We start from the raw sequence: 27,371 nt of genomic DNA, 5'->3' as shown, positions 1-27,371 counted from the left end.
GTTAGTCTAACCGTTTGTGTCGCCGGCCATGGTGGCCGAGGGCTCTAGGTGCTTCAGTCCGGAACCGCGCGACTGCTACAGTCGCAGGTTCTAATCCTGCCTCGAGCATGGATGTGTGTGTTGTCCTTAGGTTAGATAGGTTTAAGTAGTTCTTAGTTCTAGGGGACTGATGACCACAGCAGTTAAGTCCCATAGTGCTCAGAGCCATTTGAACCATTTTTCTAGGAGACTGATGACCTCAGATGTTAAGTCCCATAGTGCTTGGAGCCATTTTTTTCCTTTCATGTCACCCCACTCATCCATCTTAACTTTCTCATTTCTGCCACTTCCATCTTTTTCTCTTGGGCTTTTGTAATTGGCCAAGTTTCTGCACTATACAGCATCGCAGGCCTCACCACAGACTTGTAAAGCTATCCTTTCATTCTGCAGCTGACCTTCTTATCACACAGTAATCCGCTCAGTTTCCTCCAGCTCATCCATCCACTATTTATCCTGTGCTGTATTTCGGCCTCCAGTCATCCATCACATTGCATGTAAGAGCTTAAGTATTTAAATTTCTTGACCAGCATCAGTTGTTTTCCTTGCAGATTAATATATAGATCTTTGGCATCCTTTCTACACATATACTCTGTTTTCACCCTGCTAATTCTCATAGCCCTCATTAACATACAGGGTGATTCAAAAAGAATACCACAACTTTAGGAATTTAAAACTCTGCAACGACAAAAGGCAGAGCTAAGCACTATCTGTCGGCGAATTAAGGAAGCTATAAAGTTTCATTTAGTTGTACATTTGTTCGCTTGAGGCGCTGTTGACTAGGCGTCAGCGTTAGTTGATGCTAAGATGGCGACCACTCAACAGAAAGCTTTTTGTGTTATTGAGTACGGCAGAAGTGAATCGACGACAGTTGTTCAGCGTGCATTTCGAACGAAGTATGGTGTTAAACCTCCTGATAGGTGGTGTATTAAACGTTGGTATAAACAGTTTACAGAGAATGGGTGTTTGTGCAAAGGGAAAAGTTCTGGACGGCCGAGAACGAGTGATGAAAATGTAGCACGCATCCAGCAAGCATTTGTTCGCAGCCCAGGAAAATCGACTCGCAGTGCTAGCAGAGAGCTGCAAATTCCACAATCAACTGTATGGAGAGTCCTACGAAAAAGGTTAGTTATGAAACCTGAACGTCAACTACCCGAGGCGATGGATCGGCCGCCAGGCAGCCCGTGACAGAGCACTTCATCACTGGCCTCCAAGAAGCCCTGATCTTACCCCCTGCGATTTTTTCTTATGGGGGTATGTTAAGGATATGGTGTTTCGGCCACCTCTCCCAGCCACCATTGATGATTTGAAAAGAGAAATAACAGCAGCTATCCAAACTGTTACGCCTGATATGCTACAGAGAGTGTGGAACGAGTTGGAGTATCGGGTTGATATTGCTCGAGTGTCTGGAGGGGGCCATATTGAACATCTCTGAACTTGTTTTTGAGTGAAAAAAAACCTTTTTAAATACTCTTTGTGATGATGTATAAATGAAGGTTATATTATGTTTCTTTCATTAAATACTAATTTTTAAAGTTGTGGTATTCTTTTTGAATCACCCTGTATATTAAATTGTTTTTGATCACCATTTGTGTTATGCTGTCCTTTGATGGTGGCTTTGAGCACTAGCTCATGTGATCATGTGAATGTCAAGGTGAGCACACGCATGAAAATTTTCCAACAAGACAACACCTCGAATCTGTAGCAGTGTAATTACATAGTTCGGACATCTATTTGCTGGAGAGGGTAATACTTGCACCTTCTGTACCAACAGCTCTGCAAAGGCTGTGAGATTTTCCCGCGCCGGCAAGGGTGGCTGAACGGTTCTAGGTGCCACAATCTGGAGCCGCGCGACTGCTACGGTCGCAGGTTCGAATCCTGCCTTGGGCATGGATGTGTGTGATGTCCTTAGGTTAGTTAGGTTTAAGTGGTTCTACGTTCTAGGGGATTGTTGACCTCAGAAGTTAAGTCCCATAGTGCTCAGAGCCATTTGAACCATTTGAATTTGATTTCCTCGCCAATTTTTCCTGGCTAGGGATGGGAGAAATGGGAGATTTCTCAGAAGGGGAGGGTAATTAATAGATCAGTTTAATTAATTACTGAATCACTGTGCTATCAAAAGTGTGCTTGTGTCAGCGAGGGGGAGGGAGAGGGTTGGATCAAAATGGTTCAAATGGCTCTGAGAACTATGGGACTTAACATCTTAGGTCATCAGTCCCCTAGAACTTAGAACTACTTAAACCTAACTAACCTAAGGACATCACACAACACCCAGCCATCACGAGGCAGAGAAAATCCCTGACCCCGCCGGGAATCGAACCCGGGAACCCGGGCGTGGGAAGCGAGAACACTACCGCACGACCACGAGATGCGGGCGGAGAGGGTTGGACATTTGCCAGAGGGGTGGACAAGGAGGAGGGAAAGGGGGAGGGTTTGCGATCTCTCAGGACAGATTATCACCAGGCAATCATAAATCAACCCCCAGGGGGTCATAAACCAATTAGCATTACAGTAGGTTTGACCCTGAATGTATGCTTGCCCTGAATGTATGCAACTCACACAAACAAAATTCGCTCATACTCTCTTCACCCCACTACTCACCTCTGGTCCAATTTTCAAGCAGTTATTCGGCTGGGTATTGACTGTTAGAATTGTTGGGTCTCCTCTTGAGGGATATCATGCCAAATTCTGTCCAACTGGTGCATTAGATCGTCAAAATCCCGATCTGGTCGGAGGACCTTTTCCATAGTGTTCCAAACGTTCTCAGTTGGAAAAAGATCCGGCTACCTTGCTGTCCAGCGTAGGGTTTGGCAAGCGCGAAGACAAGTAGTAGAAACTCTCACTGTGTGCAGACAGGCTTTATCTTGCTGAAATGTAAGCCTGGAATGGCTTGCCTTGAAGGCTAACAAAACGAAGTGTAGAGTATCATCGACGTTCTGATGTGCTGTAAAGGTGCTGCAGATGGCAGTCAAAGGACAAAGGGCTCTTGCAACGAAAGGAAATGGCGCTCAAGACGATCACTCCTGTTTCTCGAGCAGTTTCGACGTTCTGATGTGCTGTAAAGGTGCTGCAGATGGCAGTCAAAGGACAAAGGGCTCTTGCAACGAAAGGAAATGGCGCTCAAGACGATCACTCCTGTTTCTCGAGCAGTTTAGCAGGCGACAGTCAGGTTGGTATCCCACTGCTACCCAGGGCCTCTCCAGGCAGTCTTCACTGGTCGTCAGGGCTCATTTCGAAGTGGGAATTACCACTGCGGACAATTCAACTGCAGTTAGTTAGACTCCAGTTCGAAGATGTGTCTTGAAACGCCCAGAACAGCAGTAGGATAGCAACCTGACTGTCGCCCGCCTTGTTGTTGTTGTTGTTGTGGTCTTCAGTCCTGAGACTGGTTTGTTGCAGTTCTCCATACTACTCTATCCTGTGCAAGCTTCTTCATCTCCCAGTATGTACTGTAGCCTACATCCTTCTGAACCTGCTTAGTGTATTCATCTCTCGGTCTCCCTCTACGATTTTTACCCTCCACGCTGCCCTCCAATGCTAAATTTGTGATCCCTTGATGCCTCAGAAAATGTCCTACCAACCGGTCCCTTCTTCTCGTCAAGTTGTGCCACAAACTCCTCTTATCCCCAATTCTATTCAATACCTCCTCATTAGTTATGTGATCTACCCATCTAGTCTTCAGCATTCTTATGTAGCACCACATTTCGAAAGCTTCTATTCTCCTCATGTCCGAACTATTTATCGTCCATGTTCCACTTCAATACTTGGCTACACTCCATACAAATACATTCAGAAACGACTTCCTCACACTTCAATTTATACTCGATGTTAACAAATTTCTCTTCTTCAGAAACGCTTTCCTTGCCATTGCCAGTCTACATTTTATATCTTCTCTACTTCGACCATCATCAGTTATTTTGCTCCCCAAATAGCAAAACTCCTTTACTACTTTAAGTGTCTAATTTCCTAATCTAATTCCCTCAGTATCACACGACTTAATGCGACTACATTGCATTTTCCGCGTTTTGCTTTTGTTGATGTTCATCAGATATCCTTCTTTCAAGACACTGTCCATTCCGTTCAACTGCTCTTCCAAGTCCTTTGCAGTCTCTGACAGAATTACAATGTCATCGGCGAACCTCAAAGTTTTTATTTCTTCTCCATGGATTTTAATACCTACTCCGAATTTTTCTTTTGTTTCCTTTACTGCTTGCTCAATATACAGATTGAATAACATCGGGGAGAGGCTACAACCCTGTCTCACCCCCTTCCCAACCACTGCTTCCCTTTCATGCCCTCGACTCTTATAACTGCCATTTGGTTTCTGTACAAATTGTAAATAGCCTTTCGCTCCCTGTATTTTACCCCTGCCACCTTTAGAATTTGAAAAAGAGTATTCCAGTCAACATTGTCAAAAGCTTTCTCTATGTCTACAAATGCTAGAAATGTAGGTTTGCCTTTTCTTAATCTAGCTTCTAAAATAAGTCGTAGGGTCAGTATTGCCTCACGTGTTCTCATATTTCTACGGAATCCAAATTGATCTTCCTCGAGGTCGTCTTCGATCAGTTTTTCCAATCGTCTGTAAAGAATTCGCGTTAGTATTTTGCAGCCCAGACTTATTAAACTGATAGTTCGGTAATTTTCACATCTGTCAACGCCTGCCTTCTTTGGGATTAGAATTATTATATTCTTCTTGAAGTCTGAGGGTATTTCGCCTGTCTCATACATCTTGCTCACCAGATGGTAGAGTTTTGTCAGGACTGGCTCTCCCAAGGCTTTCATTAGTTCTAATGGAATGTTGCCTACTCCCGGGGCCTTGTTTCGACTCAGGTCTTTCAATGCTCTATCAAACTCTCCACGCGGTATCATATCTCCCATTTCATCTTCACCTACATCCTCTTCCATTTGTATAACATTGCCCTCAAGTACATCGCCCTTGTATAGACCCTCTATATACTCCTTCCACCTTTCTGCTTTCCCTTCTTTGGTTAGAACTGGGTTTCCATCTGAGCTCTTGATATTCATACAAGTGGTTCTCTTTTCTCCAAAGGTCTCTTTAATTTTCCTGTAGGCAGTATCTATCTTACCCCTCGTGAGATAAGCCTCTACATCATTACATTTGTCCTCTAGCCATGCCTGCTTAGCCATTTTGCACTTCCTGTCGATCTCATTTTTGAGACGTTTGTATTCCTTTTTGCCTGCTTCATTTACTGCATTTTTATATTTTCTCCTTTCGTCAATTAAATTCAATATTTCTTCTGTTACCCAAGGGTTTCTACTAGCCCTCGTCTTTTTACCTATTTGATCCTCTGCTGCCTTCACTACTTCATCCCTCAAAGTTACCCATTCTTCTTCTACTGTATTTCTTTCCCCCATTCTTGTCAATTGTTCCCTTATGCTCTCTCTGAAACTCTGTACAACCTCTGGTTTAGTCAGTTTATCCAGGTCCCATCTACTTAAATTCCCACCTTTTTGCAGTTTCTTCAGTTTTAATCTACAGTTCATAACCAATAGATTGTGGTCAGACTCCACATCTGCCCCTGGAAATGTCCTACAATTTAAAACCTGGTTCCTAAATCTCTGTCTTACCATTATATAATCTATCTGATACCTTTTAGTATCTCCGGGATTCTTCCATGTATACAACCTTCTTTCATGATTCTTGAACCAAGCGTTAGCTATGATTAAGTTATGCTCTGCGCACATTTCTACCAGGCGGCTTCCTCTTTCATTTCTTAGCCCCAATCCATATTCACCTACTATGTTTCCTTCTCTCCCTTTTCCTACTGTCGAATTCCAGTCACCTATGACTATTAAATTTTCATCTCCCTTCACTATCTGAATAATTTCTTTTATCTCATCATACATTTCATCAATTTCTTCGTCATCTGCAGAGCTAGTTGGCATTCAAACTTGTACTACTGTGGTAGGTGTGGGCTTCGTATCTATCTTGGCCACAATAATGCGTTCACTATGTTGTTTGTAGTAGCTTACCCGCATTCCTATTTTTTTTATTCATTATTAAACCTACTCCTGCATTACCCCTATTTGATTTTGTGTTTATAACCCTGTAGTCACCTGACCAGAAGTCTTGTTCCTCCTGCCACCGAACTTCACTAATTCCCACTATATCTAACTTTAACCTATCCATACGGCCCGAAAACCAGGAGTGATCGTCTGGCGTGCCATTTCTTTTCATAACAGAAACCGCTGGTTGTCATCTGCGGCACCCCTACAGCACAACGGCGCCTCGGCGATATTCTACGCTCTGTTTTGTTGCTCTTCATGGTATGCCATTCTGGGCTTACATTTCAGCAAGACAAAGCTTGCCGAGAGTCCCTCTGCTTATCTTCGTGCTTGCCAAAACCTACCTTGGAGAGCAAGGTCGCCAGACCTCTCCTCAGCTCCGAAAGTCTGAGTGGTCTTCAACCACCTCCGTATTTTAACGATATTACGCGCCAGTTCGGCAAAGTTTGGCATGATATCCCTTAGGAGGACATCCAACAGCTCTATCAGTCAAATAGAAGCCGAATTAAAGCATATATTCTTCGTGAGAAACGTTATTTTGGGAAGCACGGTTAATAGGGCCATTAGTAATCCATTACAATTTAAGCCATTACAAAATGAACAGCAATTATCTTCCTCTAGCCGTAATTTCAGATGCTTCAACTACGGATTAGGCAGCACACCAGGAGCCACTACAAAACCTCAACCTAAGCTCCAACCTAGGCTGTCTGAGACGTGGACTTACGCTGGCAGTCGCTGACGCGAGCCGACAGGTAGCGCACAGGCCGTGGCGCTCCGTTGTGGGCGGTCGGCCGCTCTGGCTCTGTGTGCAAAACAAGCTCTGCAACAAACAGCTTACAACAACACAGCAACTTAAGCAGGTGCAACAGTATCTAGTACCGTTTTGTATACAGCTCGATACTACATCGTTTCCACGGGACATTCAGTCTTTAAATTACTAAACCCTCGTAAAATTTACGATTACTTTTGGTACCAATTCGCGGTTCCTGCCAATCTCGTATCGTCAGTGTAGGGTGTAAAACTGGACATTTTGTATTTACTTTCTATGTCACATACCACTGGAGACTTTATAATAATGTAAATAACTAGAGCATAAACTGTAACTTATGGCCGGCCGGAGTGTCCGAGCGGTTCTAGGCGCTACAGTCTGGAACCGCGCGACCGCTACGGTCGCAGGTTCGAATCCTGCCTCGGGCATGGATGTGTGTGTTGTCCTTGGGTTAGTTAAGTTTAAGTAGTTCTAAGTTCTAGGGGACTGATGACGACAGCAGTTAAGTCCCATAGTGCTCAGAGCCATTTGAACCATTTGTAAATTATGATTTGCTATGAATAAAATATGGAGTAGTAAAATTTACGTTTGTTTAGTAAGAATGTAACATTCCCCCCTCCCCCTGTAGTGTTCTAGGGTTAACAAGCGCAGTGGACCAAAATTTTTACATCCTAAGGAGACGTCACTGGGGTAACGCCATGCAACACCGCCTCTAGCCCTGACAAGGACCTCAATTCATAAAGAAGAGTCCACAGGTTTGTAAAACACTCAGTGACGATTAGATCGCATAAAGTTACCAAATTGTGAGAATCTTGTCCCGAACAGACCCAGACACTTCCTATGGGGTGATTTAGCAGGTCAGTATTGGTGCTATAGGGCGCTTGAGTGTTTGTCAAATCAGAAACGAACGCATGGAGCCCTGTTCAAATGTTCAAATGTGTGTGAAATCTTATGGGATTTAACTGCTAAGGTCATCAGTCCCTAAGCTTACACACTACTTAACCTAAATTATCCTAAGGACAAACACACACACCCATGCCCGAGGGATGACGCGAACCTCCGCCGGGACCAGCCGCACAGTCCATGACTGCAGCGCCCCTGACCGCTCGGCTAATCCCGCGCGGCATGGAGCCCTGTAAACGGGCTATTGTCATCATGGAAGACTGGAGTGTCCATTGCATACTCATTACAAAGATGTAGAAAAAAGCAACTTGGTCACCGAGAATGTTGAAATAAACGTTACAGTTCATTTTCGCGGTAGCGTGATGTTACAAAACATCCCAAAACTTCAGAGAACTACTGCCCATCTAAGCAACACTCTCCACACTTTTGGTTATACAGGGCGAACATTAAATTAAACCGACGAACTGCAGGGACGTATTCCTAACTGGAAATGGAGGGAAAAATGTCCTATGAATATGTTCTCGGAAATAGACGTTATGCGTGCAACAAGAACAAATCGTCCCAGAACACAGTAAAGAGCTGCATCGCAGCCACGTCACAACAGACGTTCAAAGTAGCCTCTATGGGATGCAGTGCACGTGTACACACGTCGCTTCATGGATTGCCGCACTCTTTCGTACGTTCCGGCGTCTCTCCGAATAGCGTCACAGGTGTCGTAAACACAATGATGAAGGGTCGGCACATCACGAACTGGTTCAGCATACACAACGCTTTTCAGATGCTTCAGAGGTAAAAATCCATCGGGTTTAAGTCCGGTGATCTAGCAGGTCATACTACAGGGCATACGCGTCCTTTCCAACGTCTGGTGAAGGTGTTGTCGTGACAGCGAACTGTAATGTGGACGTGGGGTGGTGTCCCATCATGCAGAAACCACATGACCTATGTATTGCCAAAGGCACATTCTCAAGCAGCCCATGCAGAGTATTCTGCAGGAAGTCCAGATACGTTCCTGTGTCGAGGCGTTGTGGAATAATAACCAGTCCAGTTACGTGGTCGCCAAGAATCCCTGCCCAAACATTGATGCTGAACGGATGCTAATGAGATGCCTCAGTCATTCTCTGAGGACTGTCTGTAGCCCATAGATGACGATTACGCTGACTGATGATGCCAGTTCCGGTACAGGTTGATTCATCAGTAAAGAAGACTGATGACAGAAATCCCACAACTGTGATGGTCTGGTGCAAAAACAATCGACAAAATCCTTCCTGTAGAGGGAAATGCGCTGCTGATAATCCTTGCACTCGTTGCAGGAGATGGGGTAGTAGCGGTTGTCATGCAGAATATACATAGTCGTACCATGGCTTACACCATTTTGACGAGCCACTTGCCTGGAGCTTGTACTTTGGTTCGTCTCAGTATTCTGTAGAACCCGATCCTCCAAATCTGGTGCATGCACGGTCCACTGCCTCCCTGCACGTTCATCTGCTAAAAGGACCCATGAACACGAAAACGCCCAAAAAGGGCTTGAAATGTTGCGTGATGTGGTTAATGTCTGTGAGGGTACTTGTTTTGGCACAGCTGTGCTGCCTCTCGACCGCTTCCATCTACTTGGCTGTACACAAACACAATCTCGGCATTTTCCCGACATGAATACCAGACCATTCTGGTGTTTTTATTAATGTTCACCCTGTATACCTTAATGAGTCGTCGGTGCACTCGACATCTTGTATCGTCAGAAAAGAGGCAAAATCGCCAATCGTCGGACTGCACAGTTCCAGTCGGCTACTGTCCACCTTCCGTGTTGTATGGCCCATTGAAGACGAGCATCTTTATCTGTTACTGAGAACAATTGCATTTTGTGAGGTACTGTATTCCAAATTTCCACGTTCGCTTTGCAATGATTGTCCGGAAAGTGGTTGAAACTGATTGTTACTGACAAGGCGTGACATTCGTCTCCGGTCCTTTCCAGATACGATCTGTTTATGGCCACTGTTCTGACAATGTCACGTCTCCGCATCGGCCCGTCATACGGCATTTTACTACGAACGCAGCTCGTTTTTCAGTTTACAAGCAGAATATACCTCCTCAGCATTTCCTGTCCATTTCTATTATGTGAGTAGACAAAATAACTTCAATGAGCTCGTGTTTATGTAGTGGAGCTATTTTCAGTTTATTGAATTAGTATTTTTGCAGGTGTTAATTAAGCCTTTATGTAAAATACTTTCCCGCAAACAACGGCTGAGAAGTATTCATTTCGTAAGTGTGATGTTGTCAGTGATCTTTGTAATGCTGGTATTGTTGACAGCATATTGCAGAGCCGTGTACTTGTATCATAGTTACTGCGTGGTGAATTAATGAATGACCAGAAAGTTAATGCACGTCTCCCCATTAATTATGTTACCGGTAGGCTGCATATATCTATTCCAGTCAGGAACTGCTTAAACCTCTAGAATGGTCTGCAGTGAGTGAAGCGACTTACCACAGATCCACAGTATATCTTCCAAGATGGGTGTGAGTATGTCTAATGGAATAGGACTTATCATGTTCAGGTCTAGAACGGCAATCTGCTGTAATGCATTGTTTGACTTAAGTTCAAATATCTGAAGTTCTGCAACACCTAGGTGACCTACTTTTGTTGCAGAGGGATACAATTTTATCCTTTGGGACTTTTCAGATACCCGTATTGGGAGAGCTGAGGCTGCGATGATGCATTTATCCCTCACGCTGTGGAAAGTATTTCAGACAGTGATAGTAGAGACAATTAAATCGACATTGTCGATTACATATTGACAGCGTGCCACACTTGGAAAAAGCTCTTCAGTGTGGTAGACAACTGACAGCTCCAGCTGCTGTGCTTTTTACATAATAGCTCACTTAACAATCGAAGTACTCACTTAATAAACTGAAAATAACTATACTACATAAACATGAGCTCAGTGAAGTTATTTTGTCTGTTTACATAATAGAATTGGACAGGGAATACTTGGGGGGGGGGGGGGGGTGTTAGTTTCTTTGTAAACTACAAATTGAGCTGAGCTCGTAGTGGAGGAAGTTGCCTGTCCCGGAACAACACTACAGCTGCCGCACAGTGTGACTAGGAAGCAATATCCCCTCTAGTAACGCAGAACAGTGTGCAGAGAGTTTCGTATATTCTGCTCATATGCGTTTCATGTGTCAGTGTTATTAGCAATTCATATGCGTATTCCATGTAGTATTACGCATACTATTGAAAATAAACATCTGTGCATGTCTGCGCACTGTATCGCCAGTTATTCATAAGACGCTGTGTGGAGGGCCCATATAACTTTGTGAAACAGTCGGTAGTTGCTTCTTGTTACGTAGTGGGGTGCATAAAGTGGGGAATTTCTTGCTCAATCTTCAATCTCCAGATCTATGAACGATGAAAGTGCATGAACACCATCCGGCGACCTACCTTCCCTCGCACATGTACCCCACAAATCCCCAACCCCTTCACGCTGTTACACAATTTATAGCACACTGGACTCGCATTCGGGAGGACGACGGTTCAATCCCGTCTCCGGCCATCCTGATTTAGGTTTTCTGTGATTTCCCTAAATCGCTTCAGGCAAATGCCGGGATGGTTCCTTTGAAAGGGCACGGCCGATTTCCTTCCCCATCCTTCCCTCACCCGAGCTTGCGCTCCGTCTCTAATGACCTCGTTGTCGACGGGACGTTAAACACTAATATCCTCCTCCTGTTACACAATTTATCCCTTAATACGGCTCTATTGCACTTATACGTTGTACGCACGTTTAATACTTGTTTTTTAACAGACTTCATTTAAAGATATGCATTAATTTTATACCATTAAAACAATATTTTTGATAATTTGCTATTTTCTATCCGCTGCAACGCAAAAACTATTAGTCCTAGAAGAAAAATGTAGGATATTTTTTATGGGAAATTTAAAGTAGATTAATTTTGTAGCGGGAAACACTTTTGCTAGAAGTCGTAGATTTCGAGTTATTCGAGAAAAACATAAAAAAGTAGTCTTTAACCCCCACCCCCATCCCAACGCTCACACCCACTGGTCAGGATTTTTAGAATACTGTTCAGGAAACTCCCTCCTAGCACTGTGCAAACATTTGCAGCTACACGGTTTTTTCCCTAATCGGCGTTTTTTGGTCTACGTTGACTGGGCTACTAGGCATATACGTAAATTCGACCCTGTCAACAGCGTGCTCTTCAGCACACATTTCTTCTTCAAATAAAGATCTACCGGCAACTATACAATGGACTGTCGCCAATACCGCCTAGCTTCCGATGTCTACGTTCGTGGATAATACATTGACGTCTTCTGCTAGTGGAGGACACTGTCATCCCTCCACTTTCGATGGACAGTAATGACGGTAAGTGAACATCCACGACCCTGCACGTTCCTGTGATCTCAGTGTCATGTAACATCCACGTGACGGAGGCATGATCTTTCCCTCTGTATCCGAGTTGACATGTTCCGGCGGACGGTTTTCATATAAGTAGTTTCTATTAATATTATTTTGTAATCTGCCTTGACGAACAGGATAGTCTAAGTACAATTTAGAGAACAAAATGACAGTCGTTCAAGTTAGTGTGGAACATCGCTTAAAAACAATTTTGGTCAGTCATCTTAAAGGTAACCTGTAAGCTGGCGCCTTATTGTTTAAAATCTCTTCCTATATGCACATATTGTATGACATTAAGTCTATAACACCCTACTTCTCTTTTACACTTCCTTTCTAACCAGAAAACCATGTAATTTTTATTAATATCGAACTAGATGTAATCCAGTTCTCGCAAACAACGTGTCTGCAAATAGCGACGTGTTCTTTCTACACTGTGATAAGAGTGCTGCTTTCGCCTGCTGCTTCGGTAACCTTGAAACGAGTGCACTAAAAAGACCGAAAGAAACTGATACGCAGACTGACTGGTCACGGCTCCAGCGGCTGCTCAGGACTTCGTGAGGCTGATAAAGGGAAGGTCACGACGGAACGAAAAGCGCGCCTCGTTTAACGTATCGTGCGTCCATGAACCACGCGAATCAGCCGCCCTTGCTGGCAGTACTGTGTAGAAAATATACGAAAAGACTAACACACTGAAAAGATATCTGTCAAGCAATGAAATGAAAAGCAATAACCAAACAAAATCCTATGGGGATTCTGAAAGTTAATACAAGCTGAAAGAGCACGCTGAAAAAAAAGGTCGAAACTTTATGGACTAAAGTCTGTTTTAAAGCTCTGTATGAAATAAGCTATCCTTTAACCAGAACCACTGAAAAGTTTAGGCTTTTAAAATCGACAAAGAACGTGAAATTCAATTTCTCGTATGTGAGAAACCTGAACGGATCAAAAAGTAACTGACATTTACCTTTGCAATCAGAACCAATGAGTGCTTCTGAACGTAAAAAATTGTCATTTTCGTATTTGCCTCCCAGAAGCTTAAAACAAAACCCTCATTCAATTTTGGATAGACTGGGTACAGGAACTACGGAACCCGGTGTGCCAACAGAGCGAGTGTCACCTTGAAACAAAGGTGAGGACTGTAGAAGGCATTTAAAATGAAATATCGAAATAGAAATTTTTCTGATACAATGAACAACGATGAAAACAATCAGAGCACTAATTAATTTTTCCGAGTCTAATAGTCCGAAGAAATTTTATAAATTTTCAGTCAAACAACAAATCAGAGAAATACGGCACATTATATTTTAAATACAAATTTTGGTCCGTGTGAGAGCTGTATTTTAACATCTTTTAACCTATGTCGACTTTTGTAGCATCTACGTTACAGTATCTCTCTTCGCTACACTTTCATTACACTTCTTAACTATTACTGAAATAATGTGGTGTGAAAACGATCAATTTCTTCAAGCTGATTGTTACCGGAAGCTTAACTAGGATAAATACCGCCCACGGGAAACATCGACTTTACGCACCCTCCAACCCCCTCCCCCCCCCCCTCTCTCTCTCTCTCTCTCTCTCTCTCTCTCTCTCTCTCTCTCTCTCTCTCCCTCTCTCTCTCTCTTTCTCTCACTCTCTCTCTCCATGGCGACACCTTGCCATTTTATGTTTAATCTTTGTCGCTGTTTGGCTTGTTTATTCGTTTATTGAGATCAACATATCTTTACAGAGAAGTAAAACGTACACATTTCAGTAATTCTTTTTTGTGTGATACAGCTCAAAACATAACAATATACGGCATGAAGCCGCACTCGTTGTAAGATTAACGCCATTCCTTTTTCATTGTTTCATTTTCCGATCAATGCAAAGTCGCAACAAACAAAGCAACAAAAGCAAAATAAAGGATGATTCAAAAGGTGAGCAGGAATTCAAAGAGCCGATAGAGGAGGAGAAATACATCAACTTTGCAATTGTAACTCAATGGTCTATCAAGTAATCCTGGGCCAGTGAAAGCTTTGGAATTTCAGGAACAACAAGAACAATCAATGCACCCCCGCTTTAAGTTCAGCAAATAAATGTACTGTTTCGTCGTCAGATGTACTGTAGGTATAGCTAGCCACAGCACCTGCACACTCCTGTGCTAGTACGTGAAGTAGTCAATGTTACATATCTCACGTGTTGGATCGGAAGGGGAGGTACAATTGCATTACCACTTCTCCCCATGATATGACGCCCCCTTTGACTTCCTTGACACGAGTTCCGGAAGGAGAAACATTTTTTGGCAGGTTGCTTGCAGCGTCTGATGAGGTTCGTGCGATGCCTGGTATCCTTGGCAGAGTGCGCCAGAATTTTCTACGGATCTGCAGGTTTCAAGCAGGATGTCAGGTTAATATCAGATTTTTTGGCAACTGTACGCCACCTGGAAAAGCTAACACAACGATGAAACGGCTCTCGCTCGACAAATTCCAAGCTCCCGTCCAGCGCCAACGTCAGTTTGCGATTATGGAACCTCACCTTCGGAGACCTACTTGCACCTTCACCATGACCCGATCTTGTATCTTATCTCATCCACTTCCGTGAGGGATACGAGCAAATACGTCGATCAGGTATCTTGTAAGTAGGCTGTTTATATTTTCTTATTGGCAACGTTACGTAGCGCTCTGTATGAAAATCACTGGCTGTGCTGTGTGCAGCCTGTGGCTAGTTTGCATTGTTGTCTGCCATTGTAGTGTTGGGCAGCGGCAGCTGGATGTGAACAGCGCGTAGCGTTGCGCAGTTGGAGGTGAGCCGCCAGCAGTGGTGGATGTGGGGAGAGAGATGGCGGAGTTTTGTAATTTGTCATGAACTGCTATACTATCCCTATCAGTAGTTAGTGCCTTCTGTAGTTTGAATCTTTTATTTAGCTGGCAGGTACAGTGGGTCTGCTCTGTGATGACCTACCTACCAATATTCTTCAGAACTTCGAATGACTCTGCTGTGGGTTTGCTCCATTGTGGCCCATTACCTGTCAGCATATCAAGAGTCAGCACTGTCTTTCCGTTGGAAGGACAACACTACTTCTTCAAGACTGCATGGAAATCCACTACTTCTGTGTGCAATTTTTTTTACTAATGAGACTTTGTGAAAAAAAACTGTAATTACTATTATGATGAATGATCAGGACTGTCTTTATGGACTGTGAGGAAATTTTAGCTTTTGACCAACATTGTATCAATAAGTGTGTGCATTGGATATCTTTGTTAGCGTAATTATGAAAAATTTTATCAAATCATTATTGGCCACTGGCCAAAACAATTTGTAAAATTTTTTGTGGGGAGCATGGGGGCTATGTAAGTAGGCTGTTTATATTTTCTTATTGGCAACGTTACGTAGCGCTCTGTATGAAAATCACTGGCTGTGCTGTGTGCAGCCTGTGGCTAGTTTGCATTGTTGTCTGCCATTGTAGTGTTGGGCAGCGGCAGCTGGATGTGAACAGCGCGTAGCGTTGCGCAGTTGGAGATGAGCCGCCAGCAGTGGTGGATGTGGGGAGAGAGATGGCGGAGTTTTGTAATTTGTCATGAACTGCTATATATATTATGACTTTTGATGATATTAAGGTAAATACATTGTTTGTTCTCTATTAATATCTTTCATTTGCTAACTATCCCTATCAGTAGTTAGTGCCTTCTGTAGTTTGAATCTTTTATTTAGCTAGCAATAGTGGCGCTCGCTGTATTGCAGTAGTTCGAGTAATGAAGATTTTTGTGAGGTAAGTTATTTGTGAAAGGTATTGTTTAATGTTAGTCAGGGCCATTCTTTTGTAGGGATTTTTGAAAGTCAGATTGCGTTGCGCTAAAAAATATTGTGTGTCAGTTTAAGCACAGTCGTGTATAAATTGTTGAAAGGGGACGTTTCAATCTTAGGCCGAATTCACACAGAAATGACATAGTGCGAAAGTCTGGCGTGGACATGGCGCTGTTTGGCGTAACAAATAAAGCAGTTGACGCAGAGATGGCGTGGTGGGGACGCTACGCTTCGTGTTGTGTGCCACGTCTGTCGCCATGAGTGGTGGAGACGTCCGAGGAGTGCGCTGCTGTTTTCATTAATTTAAAGTCGTCCGATGTGCCTAAAAAAATTGCTTTATGTAGATGAAGCAAAGCTACATCCATGTCTGTAGATAGTTTCTCAGTAAAACTTTTACTTCTGCTTAAAAAATTAAACACCATTGTATTGGCATTCGCGCGTGTTCTCCGCTATGCAGTCTTTCTCATTCGATTTTGAGGCAACTATGTAGTAATTGATTTTTCGACATGTTATAGTCTGACATCACAACTTGATAGTGAAATGGTTTTATTTTCGTTATTGCCCACACTTATCGTGATACTTCGCAAATAAGTAAAACACCGTGGATAGTTTGAAAAGTTTGGTGAAGAATGTAGTCACTGGCCAGTTTACGTTTGGTGGCCGTTAGGACATAGGTTTCTGTGTATGAAATAATAGCTAACACATCGAAATAGTCTTTAAGGGTGGAATGCGAGCTGTACCTCTTCCCAGTCACGAGTAAAAGAGTGATATATGTTGACGTTTGGCGCTACGATGTACGACGCGCAACGCTCGACATATGGCCGCGCGCTTTGCGGATTTGTGGCTCGTGTTTATTTTTCGTAAATGGTTTATGAACTCAGTCACAAGCACATTTTAAATTAGTATAGCGTTAAGAGTTTTTTTTATTTTAAAACTATAGATAAGTAATCGCATTTCCAGCGGCAGAGTTAGCTATACACTATATACGCAAATTTTTCTTGTCTTTACTAATTGTACCTTCATTCAACGAAACATTCCATAACTATTTTCGTTCACAGATTGCCGAACAAATGGCGTGTCTTCCAGCAAGCAATGAATGAGGAATGGGATTTTGCTGTCCTCTTTTATGCTTACATATTTGGACGTTCTTGATGCAGGCTGTGTATATAAGGCAAAACGCCATTTTGTATATTGTTTGAAACAGCTATTACGCAATTACTTATATTGCCTTTGAAAAAAAAAATAGCACAATCTTCTTATTTTCCTGAATGAGCAACGTTGAATCTGTGTAGTTACAACGTTGTGCTGCTGAAACACTCTCGTTTATCTGTGTTACTTACTGCAGAAATAGGAATCTTATTTTGAGAAAGTACAACAACACAGGTAAAAACACATAATGTTTGCCGGCCGGGGTGGCCGGGCGGTTCTAGGCGCTACAGTGTGGAACCACGCGACAGCTACGGTCGCAGGTTCGAATCCTGCCTCGGGAATGGATGTGTGTGATGTAGTTAGGTTAGTTACGTTTTAGTAGTTCTAAGTTCTAGGGGACTGATGACCTCAGAAGTTAAGTCACATAGTGCTCAGAGCCATTTGAACCATTTGAACATAATGTTTACTGCAAAACAAATCTGCACAAGCAGCAGAAGAAATTAACAGTATTCTAGCTGCAGTTACACTAAATATATACAGTCAGCACTACATTTTCTGCGTTTAATCAATGGGTGTTGCCAGACAGATGGGCAAATCCTATTTCACTTGGTACTTGCTCATAGAGATTCCGTTTTTCTGCTGGAATATACTGTCACACTTCAAATAAGACTTTCTTATTGGCACTTTTTACTGGCAGAATTTTATCGCACAAAATAGGGAAAACCGTAATGTTATCTAGCAGCAGATTTCTTTTCCCAGCACCTCTCGGCTTCTTTACAGTGCTTTGCCAAATCCACAGCTGCTGGATGTTATTACTTTTCCTTCTCCTTAGTGTAATAGGTTTGGCAGATGAAACGTGTAATCAGACACACTCAGTTATTTTGAAAGAGCCTCTGTACAACACGTGGTCTAGTGCGCTAAGATCCCTGAAACCCCCTGGTTCCATCTTGCATAGAAGGAATCTGTTGTCCTTGGCGTTGGCAACGACTTCAATCCAGGTTTATGGGTGAAATGATATTTTGTTTCTCTCTACAGAGTATCTCAAACCTTTAGGGTCAAATTTACCGATTATACTGAGATAGGGAACCAATGGTCGGAAATTCCCATTTATTATGTTATGGACATGCAGCCTACAGTGCACAACAACGACGTGGGTGATTGTTCAAGGCAACGACTGTCAGTCTGAATGCATATATGGAACGGGTGCATGACGTTCTGCCGCACTCTCACAACGATCCCTGGTTTCTGTTGTATCAGGAGACAGGCAGCTTGGACCCTAGCAAGCAGGTCTTCGTTTGTTTCCACGGGGGTTTCATACACCAACTCTTGACGTAACCGCAGACGAAAAAGTCCAGGGGGTGTGAGATCCGGCGATCAAAACATTCCAGTTTAGTTGATTTTCTGTGAATACCGTGTTTCACTTTGTCTAACGCAATAGAGAAACACTTTTGAGAGATTCTGTAAAAAATGCTGCAAACGTTCGGGATACATGCTCAGTTCTTTCATTACTTCGAATGTGCCACATTTCTTTCCTTTTTTCAACCACAATGGATGTATCCATTATCTTCTTCGCTGTTCAACACTTACGAGCTACAAAACATCCAGTGCATCAATATCTTAGTCTGATGAAGACGACATATTCTGATCCAGTCGTAGCACAACCGTCCCGCGTCTCTCTGACAACGCCACTTCAATGTGAATTGCTCAAGTGTCGTCTGCATTTATGTGTGAATTGGGCCTTAAACTTTTCCGCTGTTTTCCACATGCCTCTAACCGCGTCGCTGCTTTCCACCGGCCGGCCGCGGTGGCCAAGCGGTTCTAGGCGCTTCAGTCCGGAACCGCGCGACTGCTACGGTCGCAAGTTCGAATCCTGCCTCAGGCATGGATGTGTGTGATGTCCTTAGGTTAGTTAGGTTTAAGTAGTTCTAAGTTCTAGGGGACTGATGACCTCAGATGTTAAGTCCCATAGTGCTCAGAGCCATTTGAACCATTTTTGAGCTTTCCTCCGTGGTCTGAGGGTTGCCCCTACTGCCGCGCAGTTATGCATTACGCAAAGATTGAATGCTCTCGTAAAATGTAAATGTCGCGTGACTAGGGCCTCCCGTCGGGTAGACCGTTCACCGGGTGCAAGTCTTTCGATTTGACGCCACTTCGGCGACTTGAGCGTCGATGGGGATGAAATAATGATTAGGACAACGCAACACCCAGTCCCTGAGCGGAGAAAATCTCCAACCCAGCCGGGAATCGAACGCGGGCTCTTAGGATTGTCATTCTGTCGCGCTGACCACTCAGCTACCGGGGGCAGACTGCTCTCGTCCTGTTTAGTAAACACGAGAGGCAGAAGAGGGACGTTTACGCCAGTCTACCATCAACTTAGGTATCTACATCAGTGTTACGGTAATTAGATGAAATGTTTGAGTGCACTGGCTTCTGCCAGGTTACTTTATTTCTGAAGTGTATATCTGTGAGAAAAATGGGGAAACCAGCAAAACACCGGCCTATGTGGGCGGGGGAAACTCTCAAAAAACCACGAAACCTGATGAGAGTGACACATTTGACCGTTTCCAACAGTCTCACACGTATCACATATTACTCTACGGTGAAGGAAACAACTGCAGAATGTTTTCTGAAAGAAATATCCGGCCTTTGACTGTAAATTACTATTAATTTATTTCGCACGATCATCATTTCGACTTTGTAGTCATTCTCAAGTGCAAGCTGAAATATCACAAAGTATCCAACATGCCTAAGTGACGTGTCGGAGTCGAAAGTCGCATAACAGAACGTAAGTACATATCCAAGATACATAATAAGGATGAAATTATTCACAGTTAATAAAGATTAACAGACTGTAATGTGCATTTGACAGCCAGTACATTCCTGTGACCTGCTTTCGTCACGTTCGTACATCAACCGACGTTCTACATGACGGTGATCCCCCACGAAGAAAAAATCATTAATTCACAATGTACTCAGGAGTACTTGAAGTCTGACAAGTGTATCAAGTTATCTTTCACTGTCTATTGCTCTTCTAGTTCACTGAAATAGATTGAGTGTGAGGAGGTCGTTGCTGGTCTTCGGCAGCACTGGTAAGCTCTGCAGGCAAATATGGTATTTCAAGTTGCAAGATCAGATTTGGAAACAATAGCAATTGGGATAACCATGTTTGAAACGGAAAGGCACAGAGATCGCTTCCAAACATAGATATCACTTTTGATAACGAAAGCAAACTGTTATCACGACCTTCGTAACAAAGTATTTAATCAGCATATAGTGTTACAATTTTCTCAAGTGATAATCAGTGTTAAAAGATAAGCAAACGTATTCCATTTTTCGGATGTAAAAACAGTCAATTTGAGTCATTAAAACTGGATGATCTATTCAATAACTAGAGTTGTTGTTGTTGTGGTCTTCAGTCCTGAGACTGGTTTGATGCAGCTCTCCATGTTACCCTATCCTGTGCAAGTTTCTTCATCTCCCAGTACCTACTGCAACCTACATCCTTCTGAATCTGCTTAGTGTATTCATCTCTTGGTCTCCCTCTACGATTTTTACCCTCCACGCTGCCCTCCAATGCTAAATTTGTGATCCCTTGATGCCTCAGAAAATGTCCTACCAACCGATCCCTTCTTCTCGTCAAGTTGTGCCACAAACTCCTCTTCTCCCCAATTCTATTCAATATCTCCTCATTAGTTATGTGATCTACCCATCTAGTCTTCAGCATTCTTCTGTAGCACCACATTTCGAAAGCTTCTATTCTCCTCCTGTCCGAACTATTTATCGTCCATGTTTCACTTCGATACTTGGCTACACTCCATACAAATACTTTCAGAAACGACTTCCTCAGACTTCAATTTATACTCGATGTTAACAAATTTCTCTTCTTCAGAAACGCTTTCCTTGCCATTGCCAGTCTACATTTTATATCTTCTCTACTTCGACCATCATCAGTTATTTTGCTCCCCAAATAGCAAAACTCCTTTAATACTTTAAGTGCCTAATTTCCTAATCTAATTCCCTCAGTATCACACGACTTAATGCGACTACATTGCATTATCCGCGTTTTGCTTTTGTTGATGTTCATCAGATATCCTTCTTTCAAGACACTGTCCATTCCGTTCAACTGCTCTTCCAAGTCCTTTGCAGTCTCTGACAGAATTACAATGTCATCGGCGAACCTCAAAGTTTTTATTTCTTCTCCATGGATTTTAATAGCTACTCCGAATTTTTCTTTTGTTTCCTTTACTGCTTGCTCAATATACAGATTGAATAACATCGGGGAGAGACTACAACCCTGTCTCACCCCCTTCCCAACCACTGCTTCCCTTTCATGCCCCTCGACTCTTATAACTGCCATCTGGTTTCTGTACAAATTGTAAATAGCCTTGCACTCCCTGTATTTTACCCCTGCCACCTTTAGAATTTGAAAAAGAGTATTCCAGTCAACATTGTCAAAACTTTCTCTAAGTCTACAAATGCTAGAAACGTAGGTTCGCCTTTCCTTAATCTTTCTTCTAAGATAAGTCGTAAGGTCAGTATTGCCTCACGTGTTCCAACATTTCTACGGAATCCAAACTGATCTTCCCCGAGGTCGGCTTCTACCAGTTTTTCCATTCGTCTGTCAAGAATTCGTGTTAGTATTTTGCAGCTGTGACTTATTAAACTGATAGTTCGGTAATTTTCACATCTGTCAAAACCTGCTTTTTTGGGATTGGAATTATTATATTCTTCTTGAAGTCTGAGAGTACTTCACCTGTCTCATACATCTTGCTCACCAGATGGTAGAGTTTTGTCAGGACTGGCTCTCCCAAGGCCGTCAGTAGTTCTAATGGAATGTTGTCTGCTCCCGGGGCCTTGTTTCGGCTCAGGTCTTTCAGTGCTCTGTCAAACTCTTCACGCAGTATCGTATCTGCCATTTCATCTTCATCTACATTCTCTTCCATTTCTATGATATTGTCCTCAAGTACATCGCCCTTGTATAGACCCTCTATATACTCCTTCCATCTTTCTGCTTTCCCTTCTTTGGTTAGTACTGGGTTTCCATCTGAGCTCTTAATATTCATACCAGTGGTTCTCTTTTCTCCGAAGGTCTCTTTAATTGTCCTGTAGGCAGTATCTATCTCATCCCTAGTGAGTTAAGCCACTACATCCTTACATTTGTCCTCTAGCCATCCCTACTTAGCCATTTTGCACTTCCTGTCGACCTAATTTTTGAGACGTTTGTATTCCTTTTTGCCTGCTTCATTTACTGCAATTTTAAATTTTCTCCTTTCATCAATTAAATTCAGTATTTCTTCTGTTACCCAAGGATTTCTACTAGCCCTCGTCTTTTTACCTACTGGATCCACTGCTGCCTTCACTATTTCATTCCTCAAAGCTACCCATTCTTCTTCTACTGTATTTCTTTCCCCCATTCCTGTCAATTGTTCCCTTATGCTCTCTCTGAAACTCTGTACAACCTCTGGTTCTTTCAGTTTATCCAGGTCTCATCTCCTTAAATTCCCACCTTTTTGCAGTTTCTTCAATTTTAATCTGCAGTTCACAACCAATAGATTGTGGTCAGAGTCCACATCTGCCCCTGGAAATGTCTTACAATTTAAAACCTGGTTCCTAAATCTCTGTCTTACCATTATATAATCTATCTGATACCTTTTAGTATCTCCGGGATTCTTCCACGTATACATCCTTCTTTTATGATTCTTGAACCAAGTGTTAGCTATGATTAAGTTATGTTCTGTGCAAAATTCTACCAGACGGCTTCCTCTTTCATTTCTTAGCCCCAATCCATTTTCACCTACTATGTTTCCTTCTCTCCCTTTTCCTACACTTGAATTCCAGTCACCCATGACTATTAAATTTTCATCTCCCTTCACTATCTGAATGATTTCTTTTATCTCATCATACATTTCATCAATTTCTTCATCATCTGCAGAGCTAGTTGGCATATAAACTTGTACTACTGTGGTAGGCGTGGGCTTCGTGTCTATCTTGGCCACAATAGTGCGTTCACTATGCTGTTTGTAGTAGCTTACCAGCACGCCTATTAATTCCCACCTTTTTGCAGTTTCTTCAATTTTAATCTGCAGTTCACAACCAATAGATTGTGGTCAGAGTCCACATCTGCCCCTGGAAATGTCTTACAATTTAAAACCTGGTTCCTAAATCTCTGTCTTACCATTATATAATCTATCTGATACCTTTTAGTATCTCCGGGATTCTTCCACGTATACATCCTTCTTTTATGATTCTTGAACCAAGTGTTAGCTATGATTAAGTTATGTTCTGTGCAAAATTCTACCAGACGGCTTCCTCTTTCATTTCTTAGCCCCAATCCATTTTCACCTACTATGTTTCCTTCTCTCCCTTTTCCTACACTTGAATTCCAGTCACCCATGACTATTAAATTTTCATCTCCCTTCACTATCTGAATGATTTCTTTTATCTCATCATACATTTCATCAATTTCTTCATCATCTGCAGAGCTAGTTGGCATATAAACTTGTACTACTGTGGTAGGCGTGGGCTTCGTGTCTATCTTGGCCACAATAGTGCGTTCACTATGCTGTTTGTAGTAGCTTACCAGCACGCCTATTTTTTTATTAATTATTAAACCTACTCCTGCATTACCTCTATTAGATTTTGTATTTATAACCCTGTATTCACCTGACCAAAAGTCTTGTTCCTCCTACCACCGAACTTCACTAATTCCCACTATATCTAACTTTAACCTATCCATTTCCCTTTTTAAATTTTCTAACCTACCTGCACGATTAAGGGATCTGACGTTCCACGCTCCGATCCGTAGAACGCCAGTTTTATTTCTCCTGATAACGACGTCCTCTTGAGTAGTCCCCACCCGGAGATCCGAGTGGGGGACTATTTTACCTCCGGAATATTTTAGCCAAGAGGACGCCAACATCATTTAACCATACAGTAAAACTGCATGCCCTCGGGAAAAATTACGGCTGTAGTTTCCCCTTGATTTCAGCCGTTCGCAGTACCAGGACAGCAAGTCCGTTTTGGTTATTGTTACAAGGCCAGATCAGTCAATCATCCAGACTGTTGCCCCTGCAACTACTGAAAAGGCTGCTGCTCCTCTTCAGGAATCACACGTTTGTCTGGCATGTCAACAGATACCCCTCCGTTGTGGTTGCACCTACGGTACGGCCATCTGTATCGCTGAGGCACGCAAGCCTCCCCACCAACGCCGAGATCCATGGTACAGAGGTACAAATTATTCATGTCTATGACGACTTCCATGTCATGGCCGAGCGGTTCTAGGCGCTACAGTTTGGAACCGCGCGACCGCTACGGTCGCAGGTTCGTACCCTGCCTCGTGCATGGATGTGTCTGATGCCTTTAGGTTAGTTAGGTTTAAGTAGTTCTAAGTTCTAGGGGACTGATGACCTCCGAAGTTAAGTCCCATAGTGCTCAGAGCCATTTGAACTTCCATGTCAAAATTTCGTACGTAACGTCAAGGGAGAGGCAGGCAGCAAGCAGATTAGAGGTTAGCGTCCTGCCGTCCCCGCGGTCATTAGAGAAGGAGCACACGCTCGGATTGGGGGAAAAAAATCGGCCATGCGCTTTCAAAGGAATCATCCCAGAACGCATTTTATGCAATTTATGAAAAAAAACAACAGAAAACCTAAATCAAGAGGGCCGGACGGAGATGTGAACCGTCGATCTCCCAATAAGACTTCAGTGTCTTACCATGGCGCCACCTCACAGGGTGTTGGCCCCTCACTTAGCTTGCATTTATCGCGAGCCTCTCACCGCGCCGGCCAGTGTGGCCAAGCGGTTAAAGGCGCTACAGTCTGGAACCGCGTGACCGCTACGGTCGCAGGTTCGAATCCTGCCTCGGGCATGGATGTGTGTGATGTCCTTAGATTAGTTAGGTTTAAGTATTTCTAAGTTCTAGGGGACTGATGACCTTAGAAGTTAAGTCCCATAGTGCTCAGAGCCATTTTGAACCTCTCGCCGCAAAGTCCCAAGCGACTGGGAAAAACGCAGATGAGTCCTTTATGTAAGAAGGGTAAAAGAACGGACCTGTATAATTACAGACCAAAATCCCTAACATCGGTTTGCAACAGAATTCTTGAACACATTCAGATTTAGAGTATAGAAAATTTCCTCGAGACCGAAAAGCTTCTGTCCACGAATCAGCACGGGAGCGAAACTCAGTTTGCCCTTTTGTCACATGATATACTGAGAACTATGGATGAAGGGGCATCAGGCAGATTCCATATTTCCAGATTTCCGAAACGCATTTGACACGGTGCATCACAGCAGACTATTAACAAGGGTACGAGCATAGCACACAGGTTTGTGAGTGGCTCGAAGACTTCTTAAGTAATAGAACACGGTTCGATGTCTTCGACGGCGAGTGCTCATCAGAGGGACAAGGGTGTCGCCAGGAGTGCCGCAGGGAAGTGTGATAGGGGCCGCTATTATTTTCTATATACATAAATGATCTCGCGAACAGGGTGGGCGGCAGTCCGTGGTTGTTAGCTGATTATGCTGTGGTGTACGGTAGAGTGTTGTCGTTGAGTGACTGTAGGATACAGGATGACTTAGACAAAATTTCTAGTTAGTGCGACGAATGGCAGCTAACTCTAAATGTAGAAAAATGTAAGTGAATGCAGATGAGTAGGAAAAACAAAACCGTAGTTTTGAAATACAGCATTAGTAGTGTCCTGCTTGACACAGTCACGTCGTTTAAATATATGGACGTAACGCTTCAAAGCGAAAATGGAGCGAGCACGTGAGGATTGTGGTAGGGAAGGCTAATGGTCGACTTCGGTTTATTTGAACAATTTTGGGAAGTGTGGTTCATCTATAAAGTCGCGTCGACTTTCTAGAATCATAAAACAGCATGGCGTTGAATTCATGCACTGGCATCCTGTCGGGATGTCTACGTACCTCTGCTGTAGTACAGGGAAGTCTTCGGCTATGATAGGTCAATACCTTTGCCAACAGAAGATAGAAGAAAACGACAGACAGTCGTACCGCTGTGTTGTTCATTTCATCATAAGAGTTTACGGACCCTGCTGACGTGAATATACATTTCTGTGAGTGTTTTGATTTTGTAATCAGGTTTCGTACTGTTTTAGTTAATGTAAACTGATATTGATAATACAATAAGTAAATATTCCGATCAGATACGATGAATATATCCTGATAAGACTCGAAACTAATATAAGTGTTACTGTGACTGATCTGATTTTAGTTGCTTTGGTGATATTCTCCACAAATATTAAATCATTTGGTACAGTTTCCCATAGTTTGGGCGGGAAAGGGTTAAAGGAAGACATCGTAGCAATTCAGAGGCGGGCTGCTGGATTTCAAATTATGAAGGTGGCAGGGGTAAAATACAGGGAGCGAAAGGCTATTTACAATTTGTACAGAAACCAGATGGCAGTTATACGAGTCGAGGGGCATGAAAGGGAAGCAGTGGTTGGGAAGGGAGTGACACAGGGTTGTAGTCTCTCCCCGATGTTATTCAATCTGTATATTGAGCAAGCAGTGAAGGAAACAAAAGAAAAATTCGGAGTAGGTATTAAAATCCATGGAGAAGAAATAAAAACTTTGAGGTTCGCCGATGACATTGTAATTCCGTCAGAGACAGCAAAGGACTTGGAAGAGCAGCTGAACGGAATGGATAGTGTCTTGAAAGAAGGATATAAGACGAACATCAACAAAAGCAAAACGAGAATAATGGAATGTAGTCGAATTAAGTCGGGTGATGCTGAGGGAATTATATTAGGAAATTAGACACTTAAAGTAGTAAAGGAGTTTTGCTATTTGGGGAGCAAAATAACTGATGTTGGTCGAAGTAGAGAGGATATAAAATGTAGACTGGTAATGGCAAGGGAAGCGTTTCCGAAGAAGAGAAATTTGTTAACATCGAGTATAGATTTATGTGTCAGGAAGTCATTTCTGAAAGTATTTGTGTGGAGTGTAGCCATGTATGGAAGTGAAACATGTACGATAAATAGTTTAGACAAGAAGAGAATAGAAGCTTTCGAAATGTGGTGCTACAGAAGAATGCTGAGGATTAGATGGGTAGATCACATAACTAATGAGGAAGTATTGAATCGGATCGGGGAGAAGAGAAGTCTGTGGCACAAATTGACTAGAAGAAGGGATCGGTTGGTAGGACATTTTCTGAGGCATCAAGGGATCACAAATTTAGCATTGGAGGGCAGCGTGGAGGGTAAAAATCGTAGAGGGAGACCAAGAGATGAATACACTAAGCAGATTCAGAAGGATGTAGGTTGCAGTAGGTACTGGGAGATGAAGAAGCTTGC

General features: G+C 43.0%; 1 protein-coding gene across 2 annotated transcripts in view; it reads right to left on the bottom strand.

The window, feature by feature from the left end:
• The window catches only part of LOC126183602 (glucose-6-phosphate 1-dehydrogenase), a 288,517-nt gene that overhangs the window by 236,130 nt on the left and 25,016 nt on the right, over positions 1 to 27,371 (bottom strand). Inside the window, exon 2 of one of the 2 annotated variants that reach the window (XM_049925707.1) lies at positions 6,788 to 6,865. The exons of the other annotated variant lie outside the window; for it this stretch is intronic. Coding sequence (XP_049781664.1) covers positions 6,788 to 6,865 — 78 coding nt within the window. The remainder of the gene's footprint in view (positions 1 to 6,787; positions 6,866 to 27,371) is intronic. 2 annotated transcript variants of the gene reach the window in all.

This window comes from Schistocerca cancellata, chromosome 4, assembly GCF_023864275.1.
Source record: "Schistocerca cancellata isolate TAMUIC-IGC-003103 chromosome 4, iqSchCanc2.1, whole genome shotgun sequence".
Lineage (NCBI taxonomy): Eukaryota > Metazoa > Arthropoda > Insecta > Orthoptera > Acrididae > Schistocerca > Schistocerca cancellata.
This window is presented reverse-complemented; position numbering and strand designations above follow the sequence as displayed.